This window comes from Suricata suricatta, chromosome 6 (genome assembly GCF_006229205.1).
Source record: "Suricata suricatta isolate VVHF042 chromosome 6, meerkat_22Aug2017_6uvM2_HiC, whole genome shotgun sequence".
Taxonomy (NCBI): domain Eukaryota; kingdom Metazoa; phylum Chordata; class Mammalia; order Carnivora; family Herpestidae; genus Suricata; species Suricata suricatta.
Window position 1 is genome coordinate 45,144,967 of NC_043705.1, and position 22,538 is coordinate 45,167,504.

Consider the following 22,538-nt stretch of genomic DNA (forward strand, 5'->3'; position numbering starts at 1 on the left):
CTCCCCGGCTCATGCTCTCTCTCCCTCTCTCTCTCTCTCTCTCTCAATAAATAAATAAACTTAAAAAAGAGGGACTTATTAAAAAAAAAAAAGACAACCCAATGTTTAAAAGGGCAAAGGATAATAGACTTTTCTCCTAAGGAGATGAACAAAAGAACAATGATCACATGAATGTAAACTCAACATCAAGAGCCATGAATGCAAATCACAACCACAAGGAGATACCACATCATATCCACTATAGAGATGATCATCAAAAAGACCAGTGTTACAAGCAAGTGGAGAAATTGAAAACTTCATACACTTAGGTGGAAATGTAAAATGGTACCACCACTCTGGAAAACAGTCCAGCAGTCTCCCCAATGGTTAAATTACAAGTACCATATGATTCAGCAATTCTATTCCTAAGTGTATACACAGGAGAAATGAAAACATATATCCACACAGACACTTATACATAAATCTCCCCCCGCAAAAATAGCTCCAAAGTGGAAACAACTCAAATATCCATCAACTGATGAGCCAATAAGAAAATGTTATCACCCATACAATGGAGTATTATTAGCTATAAAAACAAATGAAGTACTGATACGTACTACAACATGGATGAAACATGAAAACATGCTAAGTGAAAGAAGCCAGTAAAAAGGTCACATATTGTATGATTCCATTTATATGAAAACTATAGAAAAGGAAAATCTCTAGAGATGGAAATTAGATTAGTGGCAGCTAGAGCTGGTTTGGTGGGGGGCGGGTATGGGGGTCGGCAGGAAATGCAGAATGACTGCTGATGGCTACCAGGTTTCTTTAGCGAGTGAAGAAAATGTTCTAAAATTGATTGCGGGAAGAGTTGCACAACTCTGTGAAAGCAGTAAAAACACGTTGAATTGTACACTTTAAGTGAATAAATTGTATGGTATGTGAATTATCTCAAAGCTTTTTAAGCAAAACTTCATTGGTAAAACATTTTATAAAACCAAAAAAAGTATTCCATAAGCTTTCTCTCCAGATGGTCTCAGTCTTTTTTAGCCTCTTGTTAACTTCTGTTGCTAGGTACGCTATAATATGTACAGTAAATAAATAGTATAGATCACAATATTGAGTTTCTGCCATGTCATGTATTTCGGTTAAGAGGTAGAGAAAAGGAGAGAAAGACCCCAATCCCTGAAGCCTACTGTTCCATCCTCTTTACCTTAGAATTCTATACCTGGACTTAGAATAAAGCCAGTCAAAAAAGTAGCTTTTCTCAACTAAGAAAGAAAAAAAATTAATTTTAGATAGATACTGTAATTAAGGACCCACTCAAATATGCCAATATTCAGCTAAAATTAGTCTGAATTCTTAATAGAAACTCTAATTTTTACTGACCAATACTTTGGCAATTTCAGGCTACTTATTAAAAAATAATTAGAAACATTCCAAATAGCCTTATACACAATTAAAATTTTATAAACTTAAATTTTAAAATGTCTAAGGCAATCTAGACTCAGAGATTTCTTTTAGTTCAGGAGGAAAAAAGGAGTGAATACATTAATTATCAGAAACGTGTACACAGTCCTCCCCATCTACAACTTGACATTTGTAAAGGCCATTTTCAGGCACCTCCGGCAGCTGTGCACCTGTCATTCTCACAACTAAAACAGGGTCTACTACAGAAAGGAGAGCCACAAGATCATACAAGGTAGATTCCCTTCTGGAGGCTTTTATTAAATTTTATTAAGTATATTTCATTCCCTCCTGGCTGTATTTGTCTATAGTAATTTCAGGGGGGAAATACATACATTCATTGATTTTTTTTCCCCACAAAGTGTCACCTTTATCATACAGTATTATGTTTAAAACTTCAGAATTCAGCAGCATATTGACAAAAATTTCCTCCATGTTTTTCTTTTCCATTCCTTACCCTATGTTTCAATTCCCTTCTCATGTTTAATTTTATCTTAAGTAGTTAGAGCTAGAATATTCATTTTTGGAAGACTTACTTTCATATTAGCCACCATTTTCTCCTGAACTACAGATGGCTCTCCCCATGCTTTCTGACATGATCATACCTAAGACATCACAAAGCAAAGATCTTCCATTTCTGAAGATCTTCATACGCGGTTACCCTAAAGACTTGCTCAGGAAAGGATTCCAGGATTTAATAAACCTCTCACTTAAGAAATATTTCTGCAAACTAACCTAAATTATTCATGCAGAGGATTAAGATAACTTGTATTTTCAGCAAAAAAAAGTCATGATAAGAGGTATGTGGTTGAGATGTTACAAGATAATACATTCTAAATTTTTGAAAGAATAAACAGGCACCTAGTCACTGTGACTAGACACAATGACAGTGTCTTAAGTTCTGGATTATGCGATATGGATCAAGATTGGTTTCCAAAATGGATTAATCTTCTACTGCCTGTAAAGATTTAATGTCTTATAACCCATAACAAAAATGGTTAGCTTAGGAAGCAATTCCCACCCATCATAAAAGATTTATTTTATCATGTTCCCTTATTGCACAGTTAAGAAGGGAAAATTGGTTAAAGGGAAAGAACTTGAGTCAAAGATTTCAATCCACTGTTGCTCATATAATCAAGGGTTGAATAAACATTTAAAATCATGGAAAGAGCCTAAATGTCCATCACCTGATGAGTGGATCAAGAAGATGTGGTTTATATATACACAATGGAGTACTACACGGCAATGAGAAAGAATGAAATCTGGCCATTTGTAGCAAAGTGGATGGACCTCGAGGATGTCATGCTAAGTGAAATAAGTCAGGCAGAGAAGGATAGATACCATATGTTTGCATTCATAGGTCTAACAGGAGAACAGGAAAACCTAATGGAGGACCAGGGGGAGGGGAAGGGGGAAAGAGTTGGGGAGAGAGAGGGACACAAACCATGAGAGACTATTGAATACTGAAAACGAACTGAGGGCTGAAGAGGGAGGGGGAGGAGGGAAGAAGGTGATGGTCATGGAGGGGGAGCACTTGTGGGGAGAAGCACTGGGTGTTATATGGAAACCAATTTGACAATAAACTATTATTAAAAAATTCGTAAAAAGAAAAAAGTATATAAAAGACTGCTTCCATATCTTGGCTATTACAAATAATGCTACACTAAACATAGGGTGTATATATCTTTTCACATTAGTTTCTTTCTTTCTTTGAGTTCCCAGTAGTGGAATTACTGGATTATATGGTATTTCTATTTTTAAGTTTTTTGAGAAAGCAATGAAAATGTTCACCAACAGATAAATGAATAAAGAAGATATGGCATAGATATGCAACACAGTATTACTCAGCCATAAAAAAGAATGAGATTTTGCCATTTGCAACAACATGAATGGACCTAGAAGATATAATGGGCAGATAACTTCTTCTAACATATACTCAAAGAATAAAAAAGCAAGCTACCTAATATCAACATTTCTCTTTTTTAAATTAATTTTTCTCCTCTTGACAATTTCTCTTTTACCCCCATCTCAAAATCAGGTAATTTATTGAAACCCTCCCTCTCCAAATATCAAAGTGCGAAAGAGATATCAAATTACTATGTATTTCAACAATCATTAACTTTTCAGAGCCATCTATCGAGTAAGCTATAAATTTTAAGAGCCTGCTTCTGTAATTTCTAGAGCCAGAAAACTGTTATAAAAATATTTAATATCCCTGATACCAAGCTGACATAAAGTCATCCGTTAATACTTAGACAAAATCAGAACAGATAGCTCCATTCCTATAGAGACAATTTAGGCACCAGAGGTTATATGAGATAATGCATGCATAGATAAAAACAGAACCTGGATCATACCTCCCATCAGCTCTTGCAAATATAACACACACACACACACACACACACACACACACACACACCTAGGACACAATTTTGCAATATGCAATGGAGACCTGGAACTAAAGATGATCCTCATGGCCTCAAACACATATCAAAGTTTATGAGGCCTGATTATAAACCAGTCACAGTTGAGGCAATTCTGTAAGAAAAATGGGAGGAGGGAGCTACTTTTCATTACAAGATGATTTAAATTCACCCGTTTTTAAATTAAGTTAGTGCTGCTTAAATTTGAGTAGCAATTTCTTTATTAAAGAAATAAATTGTTTCATAATTTGGAGCGGTGAAAAGTATTGTCATAATAGTTAAAATAAGTTCAAATATTAAATTTAGGTATAATCTCTGTTGCTTATAAAACAAAAATAAATTTATAAACCGATCACAAAAAATAAAATCCAATGAAGTACATATCATTCGGAAGAGGACATTTGCTATGTTGGTTATAACCTTGAGTTACCACCTTGCGCCTGTCAGAATGGCTAGAATCAAAAAGAAATAACAAGTATTGGCAAGGATGTGGACAAAAAACAACACTCTTGCGCTGCTGGTGGGAATGCAAACTGGTGCAGCCACTGTGGGAAACAGAATGGGGGTTCCTCAAAAATTAAAAATATACATACTCAATGATCCATTAATTCCTCTATGGTATTTACTCAAAGAAAAAGTTTTGAGTCCGCAATACTATATGATCCTCCCCTATGGATTCTCTTTCTTCCCCCTTAACTTTGTAAATAGTCATTTTGTTAAACTCTTCACTCTATATAGTCACTACCAAACCTAAAAGGAACTATAGTTGAGTTTTGCCTTTCTGCATCTATCAGTGATTAGAATCACCACCTGCTGAAACTTTCATATGTTTAATCCTGAAAGACATTTCTACAAAAATGATTCTACTAATTCTGAATGTGTACTGGTTAAGAACTGATGTTTATGTTTTAACTCTGTGATAAAACTACAAAGCAAACAAGATATCATAAGAAGCATAGCTCAAACCATTTGAGGACAAACTTAAAGGAATTTGATCATGCTAGTACATTCAACGTAAAGTCAGATATCATAATATGTTCATACTGTATTTAACATTCAACTCTTGTTTAGAAAAGCAAAAGAAAAGGCGTTAAGTAATCTTGTAAGTCTCTTGTTTATCAAAACTTTATCAACCAATGCCTTATATTACGTGTGCTTTTAATGAATAAAATTATATTTTTAAATGCTCCCTCGTTTCAGAATGAAATGTACTATTTAATTTCATCATTTTGGGAATATCAAGTTTCATTAAAATGAAGTGTTATCAGTTAATCTCTAGAATTAGAGCAATAAATGTCAACAAATTAAAGAAATTCCAATGAATAAATCTAAGTTGTGTGTCCCACTGTCACTTTAAGGATAGAAAAAAACTAACCTTACATGAAATGTTACTGTTAATGGAAATAGGCAAGGTCAAAATTCTGTCAATTTTCAAACTCTTGAGTACACTTTTAAAACTCTTATCCATACATTGCTTGATTCTGTTTGAATCAAAAACTCAGTTTATCTTTTATTTATATATAAATGGCACTATATACCAAAAATAATTCCCATAGCCCAATTACTTTATAACTTTACCCAACACTTTCACAGTACAATAGAATACATGAAGTGGAATGTGCAGTCCTTGAAATTTATATTTGCAAAGCATTTTAGTGAGTTATTATACTTCATATCTTCAGTAGGCTTTTCCAGATTCACTCCCTTTTTCAATACTGTTTTGAACCCAGGTAGGCAAACTTCCATGTATCAATGGACTCCCTTACCTACTGGCTTCCTGTTGGATCTAACCTATAGTAGACATAGCCAGGAACCTAATGGAAAAGGACTAGGTAAGAAAAAGGGGGGCAAAGAATTCATTCCCCAGAGTGTCTCCTTTCCCAGTGAATGTATACTGGTTATAAACCTTTACAGAAGGTCATGGTTTCTATCAACTGATCTTTGCATGGAATCCTCCCTGACCCATTAAGGCTTAGAGATGCTTCTTTAAAGTATACTATATACTAGTATTGTCTAAGAGAAATATAACTCAAGTAATGGATATAATTTTAGTTTTCTAGTAGCCACATTTTTTTACAGAAAGAGATTTAGTTAGTTTTAATATATTTTATTTACTACAAAGCATTCAAAATATGGTTTTAACATGTAACCAATATAAAAAATTATTAATGAGGCATTTTATACAGTGTATACATTAAACTTATAGCATCCCTGAATTCAGACTAGCCACATTCTAAGTCCCTAATACTATATTATCCTTTCCTTATGGTAAACCTTTCTCTCTCCCTACCTTTGTATGTAGTTCTTTTATTACACTCTCTTCAAATTACCCACATAGGCAGGGGTGTGTGGGTGGCTCAGTCAGTTAAACATCTGACTCTTGATTTGGGCTCAGGTCATGATCTCCCAGTTTGTGAGACTGGGCCCTACATCAGGCTCTGCACTGACAGCACAGAACATGCTGTGATTCTCTCTCTCCTTCTCTTTCTGTCCCTCTTCTGCTCACACACACGCTCTCTCAAAATAAATAAATAAATAAACAAAAAAAAATACCCACATGGCTGTTTGTGTCATCTATTTTCTGCCAGAATGACAATGATACATGTGGGGAAATGCTTGATATCATGATTAAGAAAAAGTAATGTGTGAAATTATACAATTACAGAACAATCTCAACTGCATGAAAAACATACATAAAAGAGACTGCAAGGAAACATCACAAAATGTTTACCTAAAATAAAGAAATTGCCAGCAAGTTCTGTATCTTTGTACTTTTCTATACTCTCCAAATTGTATGAAATTCATAAAAGAGAATTTTAAGTGTCAAAACAAAAATCCAATAGAATACTTAGCTGAAGTGATAAGCTGAACAAACTCACAGAAATTGACTACTTGTTCTTGCCTTTTTACAATAATAGAACCCACCCCAAAAGGTCTCTAAAAAGAAAATTAAAATCAATCAAACTAGATTTATGGTATAAACAGAATGTCAAACAAACTGAAAATAACATCACTTTCAGCAAATCTCTACATTTCTCAGAAAGGGGAGTCAAATACCACTGAGCTCAGACAACGCTGCTAGAACACGGAGGTTTCTGCATTCATAGTTCCTTTCTTTCACAACATGGGCAAGGAGAAGAAAGTCATCAGTTTAATGTATACAAGACTAAAATTAGTAATCAAATATAAATTGGATTTAAATGTGGATGTCTAGATTTTACCTTCTAAATCCACATGGTAATGAGTTCAAAAATATCCCTTAGTCTGTGTCAAGACAAAACAAAAGAACACAGCAAGTAAGTAAAAGTGGAAAAAGGGCACCTAAGTATCAGGACTGATTTCGGTCTCCTCTCCTTCAGTCATTATCTTCCCTGTCACCCAAAGAAACAAACTCCACTCCGAGTTGGAAAGTGTGGGTGGAACAATGATAGGATTCCATGTCATCATTTCCTTCTTGAAGTATTTGGTCTTGCCACCCTAGAAGCCCTACAGAAGACATTCCCTAACATCCATGTCAAATACTTCAACATCCTTTTGTCCCTCACATCTGCCTTTCCTAACACCTTTTAATGTTCTTGTTTGATCCTTACAAATGCTCTGTGAAGTAGGGAGCATTATTTTCCTTATGTCACACCTGATAAAACTGAAGTTTTGAGAGACTACTTACTTTTTTTCAAGACCATTTAACTACAGGATGGTGGAACCAGATTATAGATCCAGGTCCAGCTCACTCCAAAGCCTGTGAGCTTAACTACTCTGATAATACTTCTCACTTTTGTATAGGCACAAATAAAAATCTAGCCTCATAATCTAATAATAAAATAAAAACGAGGTTTGATTACAAATTATCAGATTTATTGAACAATTCTATTTATCAGCTCCCAAACACTCTGTCTCGGTGCATAAAACTGATCAACAGGATTATTCAACTCCTACCACAGTAGTTGTCAAGTTAGAATGACCTCTTTGGGGATAAAAGACCTATATGCTAAAAATTATAAGAAATTGATGAACTGAGTTTAAGCCAAAATTAAATGCAAAGATATTCTATGCTCATGGATTTGAAGAATTAATACTGTTGCAACATACATACTACCTCAACAATCTATAGATTCAACGCAATCTCTATCAAAATTCCAATGGTGTTGATAGAAGTAGGTGGGAGATGGGTTGGCTAGATCAGTGACAGGCATAAAGGAGGGCACTGTGGTGAGCACTGGGTACAGCACCTAAGTGGTGAATCAATGAATTCTAGTCCTGAAACCAATATTGCATGGTATAGCAATCAAAATCTAAATTTAAAAAATTCCAGTGGTGTTTTTCACAGAAATAGATCAAACAATCTTTAAATTGGTATGGAACTATAAAAGCCCCCCCCCCCAAAAGACAAAGAAATCTTGGGAAAGAACAACAAAACTGGAAGCATCACATAACTTGATCTCAACCTAGAAAGCTATCATAATCAAAACAGAATGGAACAGAATACAGAGGCTAAAATAAAGCCATGTGTATATTATCATTAATCAAAGGGAAAGCAGCCAAGAATATAGAGGACAGTCTTTTCAATAAATGGTGTTGAGAAAAATGGCCAGCCACATGTGAAACAATGAAACGAAACCATTATTTTGCACCATATTCAGAAATTAACTCAAAATTGATCAAAGATTTGAATATAAGACTTAAAACTATATAACTACTAGAAGAAAATGTTAAGTGGTAAGATTCTTGATATTGGTTTTAGCAATGATATTTTAGATTTGATACTAAAAACAAAGGCAAAAAAAGCAAAAATAAACCAGTGAGACTACATCCAACTAAAAGCCTTTCACACACCAAAGGAAACCATCAACAAATGAAAAGGCAACCTTACTAAATGGGAGAAAAGAGTTGCAAATGATAGATCTCATAAGAGTTTAATAGCCAAAAAATATATAAAGAACTCCTACAACTCAGCCAAAAAAGAAACAATATGCTTACAAAGTGGGCAGAAGATCTGAATAAACATTTTACCAATGAACACATATGCATGACCAAAAGACATATGAAAAGGTGTTCCTCATCATTGATCATCAGGGAAATGCACATCAAAATCACAGTGAGGTAGCACCTGACACCACTCACAATAGCTAGTGTCAAAAAGATAAGGGATAAAAAGCATTGGTTAGGATGTGAAGAAAAGGGACCCCTCATCTATTCCTGGTGAGAATACAAACTGGTGCAGCCACTATGGAAAATAGTGGGAAGACGCCTCAAAAAATTAAGACTAAAGCTCCCATATGATCCAGCTACTCTACTTGTGAGTATTTATCTGACAAAAATGAAAAACACTAACTCAAAAAGATATATGCATCCCCATGTTCGTTGCAACATTATTTCACCATTATTTACAAGAATCAAGATATGGAAGCAATCTAACTGTCCACCAATGGATAAATGAATAAGGAAAATGTGGATACATGTATGTACACACACATATAGATACATACACATATATGTATGCATAAATGCATATATACGCAACACACACACATATATATATACATACACACACACCAAAAAGGAGTATTATTTAGACATAAAAAGGAAATCTTGGGGCACCTGGATTGCTCAGTCCGTTAAGCACCTGATTTTGGCTCAAGTCATTATCTCACAGTTTGTGAGTTTGAGCCACATGTCGGCCTTTGCCCTGGTGACAGCTCAGAACGTGAAGCCTGCTTTGGATTCTGTGTCTCCTTCCCTCCCTCCCTCCCTCCCTCCCCCTCTCTCTCCCCTTCCCCCACTCATGCTGTCTCTCAAAAATAAATAAATGTTGAAAAATTTTAATAAAAATTAAGAAAAACAAAGAAAGAAAAAGAAAATCTTGTCATTTGTGACATCATGATGAAACTTGGGGCATTAGGCTGAATGAACATAAGTCAGACAGAGAAAGAGAAATACTGTATTATCTTGCTTATGGTAGAATACAAAAACAAAACAAAATAAGAAAACAAACAAAATAGGTTCATGGACACAGAGAACCTACATTGATTTCCTGGAGCAGGGTCAGGGGATGGGCAGAATGGATGAAGTGGGATAAAAAGTACAAACTCCTAATTACAAAATAAATGTCATGGGGAATTCATGTATAGCATGGGGACTGTAGTTAATAATATTGTGTGTTTGAAAGCTGCTAAGAGAAAATATCTTATAATTTTTCATCATGAGAAAATTTATAACTATGTATGCTGATGGACATTAACTAGACTTAGTGTAGTGATTATTTTATAATATATATAAATATCAAATTGTGTTGATATACTATCATGTCAATTATATCTAACTTAAAATTTAGAATTTTTTAAACGTATTTCTTTCTTTTTGAGAGAGACACAAAGAGACAGAATATGAGTAGGGGAGAGGCAGAGAGAAAAGGAGACAAAGAATCTAAAGTAGGCTCCAGCTTCTGAGCTGTCAGCAAAGAGCCCGACGCTGGGCTCAAACTCACAAGCCTGTGAAATCATGACCTGAGCCAAAGTTAGACACTTAACCAACTGAGCCACTGGGCGCTTCTGACTTAAAAACATTTTTTTGAAGATCTCTCTCAGTATCTGATAGGACAAGCAAACAAAAAATAAATCAATAAAGATATAAAATATTTAAAGAATATGATCAACCAACTTGAAAAAAACTGATGTATCAAACACTATACCCAATGATAGAATGTACCTATGCTTGAGGGAATATCAATCACCTAACAAAACAGACTATCTGCTGGCTCATAAAACAAGTATCAAAAATTCCACAGTAGTGTAGCATACAGAGTATGCTCTCTGACCATAATAAAATTAAGCACTCATTAATTAAAAGCTAGAGAAGCTCTAAATGTTGAGAAATTAAGAAACACGTATCTAAATTCTTTATGGGTCAAAAAAAATCATGGAGTTTTGACATGAATAATAATGAAGAAACAATACGGTAGAACTTGTTGAATGTAGTTGAGTAAAAGCTTAGATGATAATTTATCAGTGAAGAGGGATATAAAAATAGAAACATTAAAAAAATACATAATTAAGCTTCTACCTCAAGAAGAACTGGAAAACAAAAGGCAAAATAAGTTGAAAGAAAAACTATTAAGAGCAAAATAAACAAAATAAAAAGCAAATACTCAACAAAGAGAAAAGCAACAATCCTATGAGATCACTCACTGAAAAAATTAATAAACCCTAGTAAGAATAACAGAAGGGGGAAAAAAAGAGTAACACCACCAAGTATCAATAACAGAAACAAAAAAAGAGAACATCCCTACAAATTCCACATATTTTTAGAAGATAAAAAAATATTATAAACAAATTTCTATCCACAAATTTAAAAATTTAGAAAAAGAGACAAGTTCCTTGAACAATACCAACTTACCAAAATCGACATGAAAGGATATAAAAACCAGAAATTTCATGTACCTATTAAAGGAATTGAAAACATAATTTAAAACTTTTCAGCAGCAGCAACAACAATAACGCTAGTCCCAGAATTACCTGGGTAATTCTTCCAAATATTTTAAGAAACAGCACTACTATTCTTGCAGAAACTCTTTCAGTGAAGAGAAAAAGAGAAAAAGACTTTCTAAGTCATTTTATAAGGTTACCATTATCTTAATACCAAAACCTGAAAGACTTCACAGGATAAGGAAGTTACAGGTCAACATCCTTCATAAACAGTCACAAAATCCTTAAACAAGATTTTAGCAAATTGAATCCAATAATAAAAATAAATGAATAAGGGGCATCTGGGTGGCTCAGTGGGTTAAAAATCTGACTTGATTTCCACTCAGGTCACAATCTCATGATGATGAGATCAAGTCCCACATCAGTCTCTTCGCTGAGCCTAGAGCCTGCTTGGGATTCTCTCTTTCTCCCTTTTTCTGCCCCTCCCTGACTCATTTTCTCTCTTCCCTTGCCGAAAAGTAAAAAAACAAACAAACAAACAAAAACAAAAAAACCCTTAAAAAGTATTTTTTAAAGTATAAATAAATAAATAAGACACCATAAACAAGTAGGGCTTGCTCTAGGAGTTAAACAATGGCTTCACATTTGAAAATAAATTAATATAACTTCACCTCATTAACAGAATAAAGGATGAAAGTCATCATTTCCCACACCTATTTTAAAAGGTGCAGAGAAAATGTGATGTTTTATTATTCACTCATGATTTTTAAAAAAAATTACCTGCAAACTAGGAATAAAACACTTTGGAGTTCTCTTGAGTAGAAATTTTCCACATAGATGTCCATAAAAAAATTATATGGAAATACAGAAGTCCTACAATATCCAAGGAACTACTCAAGAACAAGAAGACCAGAAGACGCACAGTCTCAGGTGTGAAGACTTATTATAAAGCTATGGTAATTAAAACAGCACAGTCTTAAACAATGGAAGAGAATACAGTCCTGTAATTGGCACTCACATACACAATCACTTGACTAATTACAAAAACACCCCATCAATTCAGTATGGAAAAGGACAGTTGGAGAAACTGAATAAAGATCAATATGAATATTTACATATACATATATATATGTAAAAAACACTGACCCTCCACCTCAGTCACTTACTGAAGTTAATTCAAGGTGGATCACACATCTAACATACAATCTTGAGCAATAAATCCTCCAGAAGAGATCATAGGAAAATCTTTTGATAGCCTTAGACCAAAGACCTTTTAACTTGACCAGAATAAGCACTAATCATGAAAGAAACATTGATAAATTGGACTTCATTTAAATTAAGAACTTGTATTGATCAAAGTACACCATTAAAAGAGTAAAAAGGTAAGCCACTGACTGGATAATAATTGGGCAAAGCATATGTTCAATGATGGAATAATATCCAGAATATATTCAGGACTGTTATTTATCAATGAAAAGACAGGCTTATTTTTAATAGGTTAAAGAAAAAAACATTAAAGAACTAATGCAACTACCCAATAACCATAATAAAAAAATACTCAATATAATTATTTAATGGGAAATGCAAATTAAACCCATAATGGTAAAATTAAATAGACAATACCAAAAGGTGAAAACATGGAGCAATTAAAGTTCTGAAACATTATTCATGAAAACATAGCTGGTAAAACTATTTTGGGGAAATGCTTGGCAGCATCTATTACAATTATACATACACCTAGATGTGACACACAAAGCCCACTGCTGGGCATACACCCAACACAAATGAATGTTACTGTCCACTAAAAAATTACACAAGAATGTGATGATAATCGTTTCATAAGTGCAAATGCTGGAAAAATTCAAATGTCCTTCAACAGATAGACCAATAAATTAAGATACATTAGAATATATTAGACACATTAGAATCCAGTTCAGCAATACAAAAAAACAAATTACTGACACATGCAACAATGTAGATGAATCTCAAATAAACAATGTTGAGCAAAAGAAACCATATCCCAAAAGGTACAAACTGTATGCTCTTTGCTGGTAAATCGAAGAATAGTTGTATGTGACTGGGAAGGGAATGAGAAAGTCATCTAGGGTGTTAGAAATATTTTATATTTTAGGTTGATTGATAATTACATTAGAAAAAAAATCACTGAGCTCCCCACTCAAGATTTGTGTTCTCACGCATAAAACATTTCTTTTTAGTGAAAATAAAATAAAACAACTGAAAACAATACACACACACTATACAAGGCAGTAAAAAAAAAAAGGTGAATACAAAAAGTGAGTAATACAGGAGTTCAGAGGACTCTCAGGAGTTCTATCTAAAATGCAAAGTAGGGGCGCCTAGGTGGCTCAGTTGGTTAAGCATCTGTGCTAACAGCTCAGAGCCTGGAACCTGCTTCAGATTCTGTGCCTCCCTCTCTCTCTCTGCCCCTCCTCTGCTCGCTGTCTCTCTCTCTATCTCTCAAAAATAAATTTAAAGGGTTAATTAAATAAATAAATAAAATAAAATAAATTGCAAAGGAAAGCCATAAGATCTGAACTGACTCTTGAACAGACAAGAACGTGATAAGCACACAGAGTAAGTACATGAGTAAACTGTACAGTGAGGACACAGAAGGCTTACACAATTGACAAATATTCTAAGTAAAATGATACAAATCAGCTGTTTCTAAATTATGTCCCAAGACCAGCAACATCAACATCACCTAGCAACTTGCTGGAAATTCAAATTCTCAAGTCCCCTTCCAGAATAAGAGAATGAGAAACTGTGCGATGAGGCTCAGAAATCTGTGTTTCAACAAACCCTCCAGGTGATTCTGCAGCATGAAAAATTCGAGAACCACCATTATGAAGGAAACTGGAAAAAAATCTAGGAAAGAAGACTACAACGATAGTTTTAGTCCTTGTAAAAAAAAAAAAAAACATGAAAATCATTTGGGATAAAATCAATCATGTTAAATGAAAAATCAAAAGTACAAGAAAGAGTTGTTCTGGAGAGAAGGTGATAAGTTTGATTTCAGACACAAAATGTACTATTCAAGGAGACATCAAAGCATTTGCTCAATAGGCAGATCAAAATACAGGACTGAAAAAGGGGTCAGGTGAAACCGTAAAATTCTAGAAGAGAACATAGGCAGTAATTTCTTTGACACTGACCACAGCAACTTCTTTCTAGATATGTCTCCTAATGCAAAGGAGCAAAAGCAAAAATAAACTTTTGGTATTCCATCAATATAGCCTCTGCACAACAAAGGAAACTGTCCACAAAACTAAAAGGCAACCTACAGAATCAAAGAAGATATTTGCAAATGACATATGAGATAAAGAGTATCCAAAATATACAAAGAAATTATAATCCAATTCTCTCCTCTCTCTCTGCCCCTCTTCTCCACACACTTTCTCTCTCCATCTTGCTAAACAAACAAATAAATAGTTTTAAACAATAGCTTTGGCTTTGAGGACCTCCACAAGATCTCACAGAGACCTCCAACGATCCCCAAACTATTTTTCAGGAATATTTAGGAAACCCCAAAACTGTCAACAGCTTTATATAATCTGATCCATCCAACCTCTCTGAGCTCATCTACCAATCTTCCCTCTGCTTCCTCTTCTCCAGCCAGTTACCTCCTCTGTGGAACCCTCTAAGCACTCCCTACCTTAAATCTTTCCTCTTTCAATTTTCTCAGCCTGAAACCCTTTCCTCATTGATTGCCACATGTCTCATACTACCTCACTTCACTCAGAAATGTAAAGGTGACCTTATTTGGAAATACGATCTTTGAACATGTGATCAGGTTAAGGTGTGATCATTAGGGTAAGCCCTAATTCAATAAATGGTATCCTTAAAAGACAAGGGAAATTTTGGCAGAGAGATACACAGAAGGACAATCCCACGTGAAGACAGCAACAGAGATTGTAATGATACAGGTACCAACCAAAGCACACCAGGAATTGCCAGCCATCCCCAGAAGCTAGGAGAGAGGCATGGAACTGATGCATCACCAGAGTCCTTGGAAGGTGCCAACCCTGCCAACACCTTGATTTCAGACATCTAGCTTCCAGAACAGAAAGAAAATAATGTTCAGTCACCAACTTTATGGTACTTTTGGCACAACAGTTCTAAGAAACTAAAGGTGATATAAATGTTTGAATAAATAAATAAGGAAGAAGACACTAATCTCTTCATGCGGGAGTACTCCAAATGATTTATGTAGCTACTTTTCCCTCAAAAATTAGAGTTAACTCCCTACTCTTCCTTAAGTATAGGCTGCACACAGTTACTTCCTTCCAAAGACTAGAGTATGAAGAGCAATGTTGTGGGGACTAGCTTTATAGTGGAGAATCCCAACAAAGGTCAATATCGACAGTGAGAAATCATGTGGATAATATTCAACAATGATAAGATGTGATGAAAATGACTCTCTACCTTAGGGCCTTCCTTTCAAACTCATAACCTTAGTCTAATCCTGAGAAAACCATGCGACAGATTTCAAAGACATTCTACAAAATACTTCATCAGTACTTCAACAAACTGTCAAGATCATCAAAAACAAAGGAAGTTTAGAGAAATAAAATAAATTTAAAAATAAAGTTTATTCAATATAAAGCGATGGCCAAGAATCAAAAGAATTTAGCTCACCACTACTAGCAACACAGATGACATTATAAAGTCATCATTCAGAGCCATTCTATCTGGTTTTGACTATACTGCTTCCCATTCAACAAGCTTTTATTCAGGGCATGCTATGTACACTAGCAGACACTATTAAATAGGGTTCTAAGAATAAAGTGATGGCTAAAACCAAATCCCTCCCCGAGTAGTTTACTTCTGATGTAAATGGACTGCAGTTCTTAAAAATCAAAGGTATATGCAAGTTCCTACTTGATCCAAGTATACAATTCAAAGTATACAACCCAGAAGATCCAGAACTAGATGGTCATCAGTAAAACATTCTGGCAAAGTAACCTCCTCCTGCCATGAGATACTTAGTGGCCACTAAAATGGCCAGTACCACAACAAATAGACTTTTCCTTACAGAAGCCACAGAATTTAAAGAATAAGATTTTCTTCTCATGATACAGGAGAGCTATACATACATGAAAGGGCTCATAGAAAAAAAAATGAAAATATCAAAAAAAACTTAAAGTACTAGGATATATATTTTGCCCAATTATTTGCTATTTACTTCTACATACAAAGGAAGTGAGTACCTCAAGTTCAATTCATCTTTTGACACCAATTCCCATCACACCAGCTACTCTTCCAGAAGTAAGTCAATGTTCTTGCTACCCAGTTTGAAACAACAGAACTAGAGATCCTTGCCTTTTCTGCATCTGTACACACCACTGATACACACATCGTTAAATGAGCAGTGTGCCTTGTTCGTGATATCTGTGGTGTCTCTCAAATCCACCTGTTCCTTTCAGTCCTATTGTCCCACCAATTACTTATAACTATACTAGTACAAAGGGCCCCCTTGGTTTCTCCTCTTATGTTCCCAATTGTAAGATTTTATACCAAAAAAAAAAAAAAACAACAAACCCTACCCTTAGTATTTCTAAAACACCTGTGGTGTCATGTCACAAACACATTTTTGATGATTCTCAAAAATGTGGACTAGTTTTCCTACCTGCCAGCCTAGCATTCAAAGTTTTCTACAATCCCAGGTTTTATAACTTACTACTCCTCTCCATTAACACCCATTAGATTTCCCCATTTCTTAGCATATTCCATCTTTTGATAGTGATAGCCATATTAGATGGAGTCCAATCTGGTAAGTTTAAAAAAAAGGAGGGGGGAGACTGGGTGTCTCAGTCAGTTAAGCGTCCGACTTCAGCTCAGATCACGATCTCATAGTTTGTGGGTTCAAGCCACACATCAGGCTCTGTGCTGACAGCTCAGAGCCTGGAGCCTGCTTCAGATTCTGTGTCCGCCTCTCTCTCCCTTCCCCTGCTCATGATCTGTCTCTCTCTCTCTCTCAAAAGTAAACATTTTAAAAATTGTAAATAAAACATTTAAAAAAATTTTTTAAAAGGAAATAAAGCTCAAAAGGTTAAAAAGGTTAAAAGTAACTTGCCTGTGCCAACACAATTAGCAAAACCAAACAGGCAGAAACCCAGACCCAAACCTAGATGAACACTAATCCTGTAATCCCAACAGGTTTCCTGTCTCTACCTTTCCACATCCAATCCATTCTTTAGATTCCATTAAAATGCCTTACTTGATAATTTCAGGGTTAATAGTTTGTAACAGTCTTGGCAAACGAGGAATAAAAGATACTCTGAAAAAATTTAGTTGCTCACTGTTTTCTGTCTCACTGACCCCTGGCAATTTCCAAATACAAAAAACAAAAAACAAAAAACCACAAATAAGACAAAACAAACGGAAGTGGCAGTTTTTAAGTGCTTACACAAACCAGTACAGGGATCAATGCTGCATAAATTTCCTCACTTTATCTTGATGAGGGGAAAACAAACAATTCTCTTCACAAATAAGGAAAAAGACCCAATAAATATAAACCTTTAAGATTACCTAAATGGAAAATCTGAATTTCAGCCCAGGTTTGGATTAAACATATTAAGGGCGTTTCCCTTAGCTCGCATTTAAATACAAGGTTTTTATTCCCTTATGAACATGTGTGGACCCTACTTCCAGGGTCTTCCCCCTTAGGAAGGCTACTTCTAACAAGCGGCCTGGAAAACCATGGTGACTCACCACCAGCAGGGAGCTGCCCTGGTGACCCTGGTGTGTGTGGGAGAAGCCCTCACAGCTGCCAAGCCTGCTTCACCGGGTTTTCAGAGTTGACACCCCTATAATCCCAGCAGAGCTCGGCAGGATGGAAAGTGGCCCACACCAGGAGTGCCTCCTGGAAGCTCCTCTGGCATTGTGTCCACATTGTGACCATCATTGGAAAGACGGACACTAGAGCCGTAGGAACCGAGGTCGCCTGCTCTGTCCTCCCCAGGTCACCAGGGAGGGCTCAGTCTCCATCTAATCCTGAGGGGAGAGGTAGTGCCACTGTGGGAACCTCCCTAGGTGCCTCCATTTCCAGGGAAAGGACCCGGCAGCAGCCTCAGAGCTGCATTCAGCCTTGGCAGCCCAGCTTGCCAAACAGACCCCAGCCTCCAGACACCGCCACCCCAGGTTGGAGAGGTCCGGCCAGGGGCCACTGAAGACCAGTGGGAAATCCCAATGCTCCTAACTCTTCTCTTTTTGGGACCTGTGAAACGTCTCTCAAACTAGCAAGCTCTAGGTTCACGGAATGCAGTCAAGGCTCAGAGCTTTAAAATATTGCTGGGAAAACCCTTTTGTCTAGGAAGTGCATACCTCTTCCTTTGCCACAATTCTGGAGGCCCTGTTCTGCCTCTACCATAATTCTAACCAGCCTTTCCTTTTTCTACTTTTCCTTAAATTCCAGGCATGCCATAATTTGTTATCTGATTTACCACATGATGCTTCAGGTGTAGTTTTCTATCACATTTAATATTAAACACAGAAATACTGTCTTCTATTCTGGTGTGGGCTCTGACATTGTGAGGACAGGGTAAGGGAGAAACTAATGCTTGTATTGAATTCTATTTTATAGATGGAATCCCTGTGAATCAGTAAGTGCTCTCAGTGTACTGCAACCCCTTGGAATATTGCCAGTGGGTCATTTGTTCGATTGAATCTGGATTAAATGGATACGTCTAGAAGAAAACAAATGCCAAATTTGATAAAATAAGAAAAATAAAACATGAACAACTAAGTGAACATTAAAGAAATTAAAATGATGGCCAAGCTCCCTCCTTCCAAAACTTCCAAAAAGTCAAGAATGTTTACCAGATGAGTTGTAAAAACCGCTCAGTTTATTGCATCAGCCTAGTAGAATTATGATTCCAAAATCAAATAATAACAATAAAAAATATATAAACTCACTTTATTTATGAATTTGTGTATAAAATTACTTTAAAAATAACTAAACACAATAGAGCATTTCAAAATTACATATGTCAGAGTTTAGGTATGGTTTAGCATCAGAAAAATATATCAATGCAATTCACTAAATGAATATGTTGAAATATAAAACTGACATGATTAGGTGCCTCAGTTGGTTAAGCAGCCAACTTAGGCTCGGGTCATGATCTCACGGTTAGTGGGTTTGACCCTGCATTGGGCTCTGTGCTGACAGCTCAGAGCCTGGAACCTGCTTCAAATTCTGTCTCTCTCTGGCCCTCCCCTGCTCACACTCCGTCTCTCTCTCTCTCTCTCAAGAATAAACAAACATTAAAAAAATAAAAAAATAAAACCGATATGAATATAGCAAATGATGGGGGAAATATCCAATTCAGTTAAGTAGTATCTATCATTAAAAATTCATAAAAATTTCTATTATGGACTTTTTTCAGCTTGATGAACCAAGAGTGAAAATTTACATAGTACACTAACTCTAAGATGTGTTCCTTGTTAGATCAAAAATAAGACAAAGCTGGCCCCATGACCAGATTATTGGAGGTCTTGTAAAACACCACTAAAAAAGAAAGAGGACTGGGGGAGAAAAAGAAGAGTTCAAGGGAGAAAATAATTTATTGAATATAGCAGATTATAAGAATAAATGATAAAACCTACATGATCCCCTCCATAGACCCCAAAAAAACCTTTTGACTGATTTCAGTTCCCATTTCTCAACAAATGAGAAACAGAAATTTCCTCAACTTGATAAAGAACATTTCTGTAAAAGCTTAAGTTAATATTGGGGCTCCTGGGTGACTCAGTTGGTTAAGCATTCTACTTTGGCTCAGGTCATGATCTCACGGTTTGTGGGTTGGAGCCCTGCATCAGGTTCTGTGCTGACAGCTTGGAGCCTGGAGCCTGCTTCAGATTTCCTGTCTCCCTCTCTCTCTGCCCCTCTCCCACTCGTGATCTGTTTCTCTCTGCCTCAAAAATAAATAAAACAAGGGCCCTAACGTACAAAGGGAAACCTATCAGAGTGGTTACAGACCTGTCTAATAAAACTTGACAGGCCAGGAAGGAATGGCAGGAAATCTTCAATGTGATGAACAGAAAAAAACCAGCCAAGAATCCTTTATCCAGCAAACCTGTCATTCAAAAATAGAAGGAGATATAAAGGTGTTCCCAAATAAACAAAAATTTAGAGAATTCACGACCACCAAACCAGCCTTACAGGAAATCCTAAGAGGAACTCTATGAGGGAAATGTTGCAAAGAATACAAGGTGCCAGAGACTCCAATATAAAAATGAATTCTACGGAGAACACAATGACGGTAAACCCACACTTTTCAATAATAACACTGAATGTAAATGCACAGAATGCTCCAACCAAACGACACAGGGTGGCAGAATGGATCAAAAAACAAAATCCATCTATTTGCTCTCTACAAGAGACTCATTTGAGACCTAAAGATCCCTTCAGGTTGAAAGTAAAGGGATGGAGAAATATCTATCATGCGACTGGAAGCCGAAAGAAAGCCGGAGTGGCCATACTTATATCAGACAAACTGGACTTTAAAGTAAAGGCAATAACAAAGGATGAAGAAGGACATTATATAATAATTAAAGGGTCTCTCCATCAGGAAGAGCTAACAATTATAAATATCTATGTGCCAAATTTGGGAGTGCCCAAATACATAAAACAATTAATCACAGACAGAAACAATCTTATTGATAAGAATGTGCTAATTGCAGGGGTTTGACAGCAATGGATACACAAACAAGACAGAAAATCACTAAAGAAAGAATGAACCTGAACGACACATTGGAACAGATGGAACTGATAGATATATTTAGAACTCTGCATCCTGAAGTTAGGAAATTCACCTTCTTCTTGAGTGCACATGGCACATTCTCCAAGACAGATCACATACTGGGGCATAAAGCAGCTCTCCATAAGTATAAATGAATAGAGATCATACCATGCACACTTTCAGATCACAGTGCTATGAAACTTGAAATTAACCACAGGAAAAAGTCTGGAAAACCTCCAAAAATGTGGAGGTTAAAAACCACCCTACTAAAGAATGATTGGGCGAATCAGACAATTAGAGAAGAAATAAAAATATATATGGAAACAAATGAAAACGAAAATGCAACAATCCAAAATCTCTGGGATGCAGCAAAGGCAGTCCTAAGAGGAAAGTATATTGCAATCCAGGCCTATTTCAATAAACTAGAAAAAGCGCAAATTCAAAATATAACAGAGCACCTACTAGAACTAGAAGGGGAGCAGCAAGAGCATCCCAAACCCAGCAGAAGAAAACAAATAATAAAGATCAGGGCAGAACTAAACAATATAGAATCCATAAAAACAGTCAAGCAGATCAATGAAATCGAGTTGGTTCTTTGAAAAAACAAACAAAATTGATAAACCTCTAGCCAGGCCCCTCAGAAAGAAAAGAGAGAGCATCCAGATAGACAAAATCATGAATGAAAAAGAATCTATTATAACCAATCCCTTAGAAATACAAGCAATCATCAGAGATTACTATGAAAAATTATATGCCAACAAACTGGACAGCCTAAAAGAAATGGACAAATTCCTAAATATACATGCACTGCCAAAATTCAAACGGGAAGAAATAGCATGAATAGACCAATAACCAGTGAAGGAATCTAATCTGTTATCAAAAATCTCCCAACGAATAAGAGCCCAGGGCCAGGTGGCTTCCCAGGGGAATTCTACCAGACATTTACAGTAGAGCTCATACCCATTCTTCTCAAACTATTCCAAAAAATAGAAATACAAGGAAAACCTCGAAACTCATTCTACAAAGCCAGCATCATGTTGATACCCAAACCAGACAGAGACCCAGCCAAAAAAAAAAAAAAAACTACAGACCAATATCCTTAATGAATACAGACGCAAAAATACTCAACAAAATACTGGCAAATCAAATTCAACAGCACATAAAAAAAATTATCCATCATGATTAAGTGGGATTCATTCCTGGGTTACAGGGCTGGTTCAATATTCACAAATCCATCAATGTGATCCATCACATAAACAAAAGAAAAGAAAAAACCATAGGATCCTGTCGATAGATGCAGAAAAAGCATTTGACAAAATTCAGCACCCTTTCTTAATAAAAACCCTTGAGAAAGTCGGAATAGAAGGAACTTATCTAAACATTATAAAAGCAGTTTATGAAAATTCCACAGCTAATATCATCCTCAATGGGGAAAAACTGAGAGCTTTCCCCCTGAGATCAGGAACACGACAGGGGTGTCCACTATC

The 22,538-nt window shown here is 35.8% G+C and overlaps 1 protein-coding gene across 1 annotated transcript in view; it reads left to right on the top strand.

The window, feature by feature from the left end:
* The window catches only part of RNF180 (ring finger protein 180), a 216,940-nt gene extending 197,985 nt beyond the window's left edge, over positions 1–18,955 (top strand). Inside the window, exon 7 of the mRNA XM_029942311.1 lies at positions 18,894–18,955. Within this exon, the coding sequence (XP_029798171.1) occupies positions 18,894–18,908 (15 nt within the window). The 3' untranslated portion in view covers positions 18,909–18,955. The remainder of the gene's footprint in view (positions 1–18,893) is intronic.
* The last annotated feature ends 3,583 nt before the right edge of the window (positions 18,956–22,538 follow it).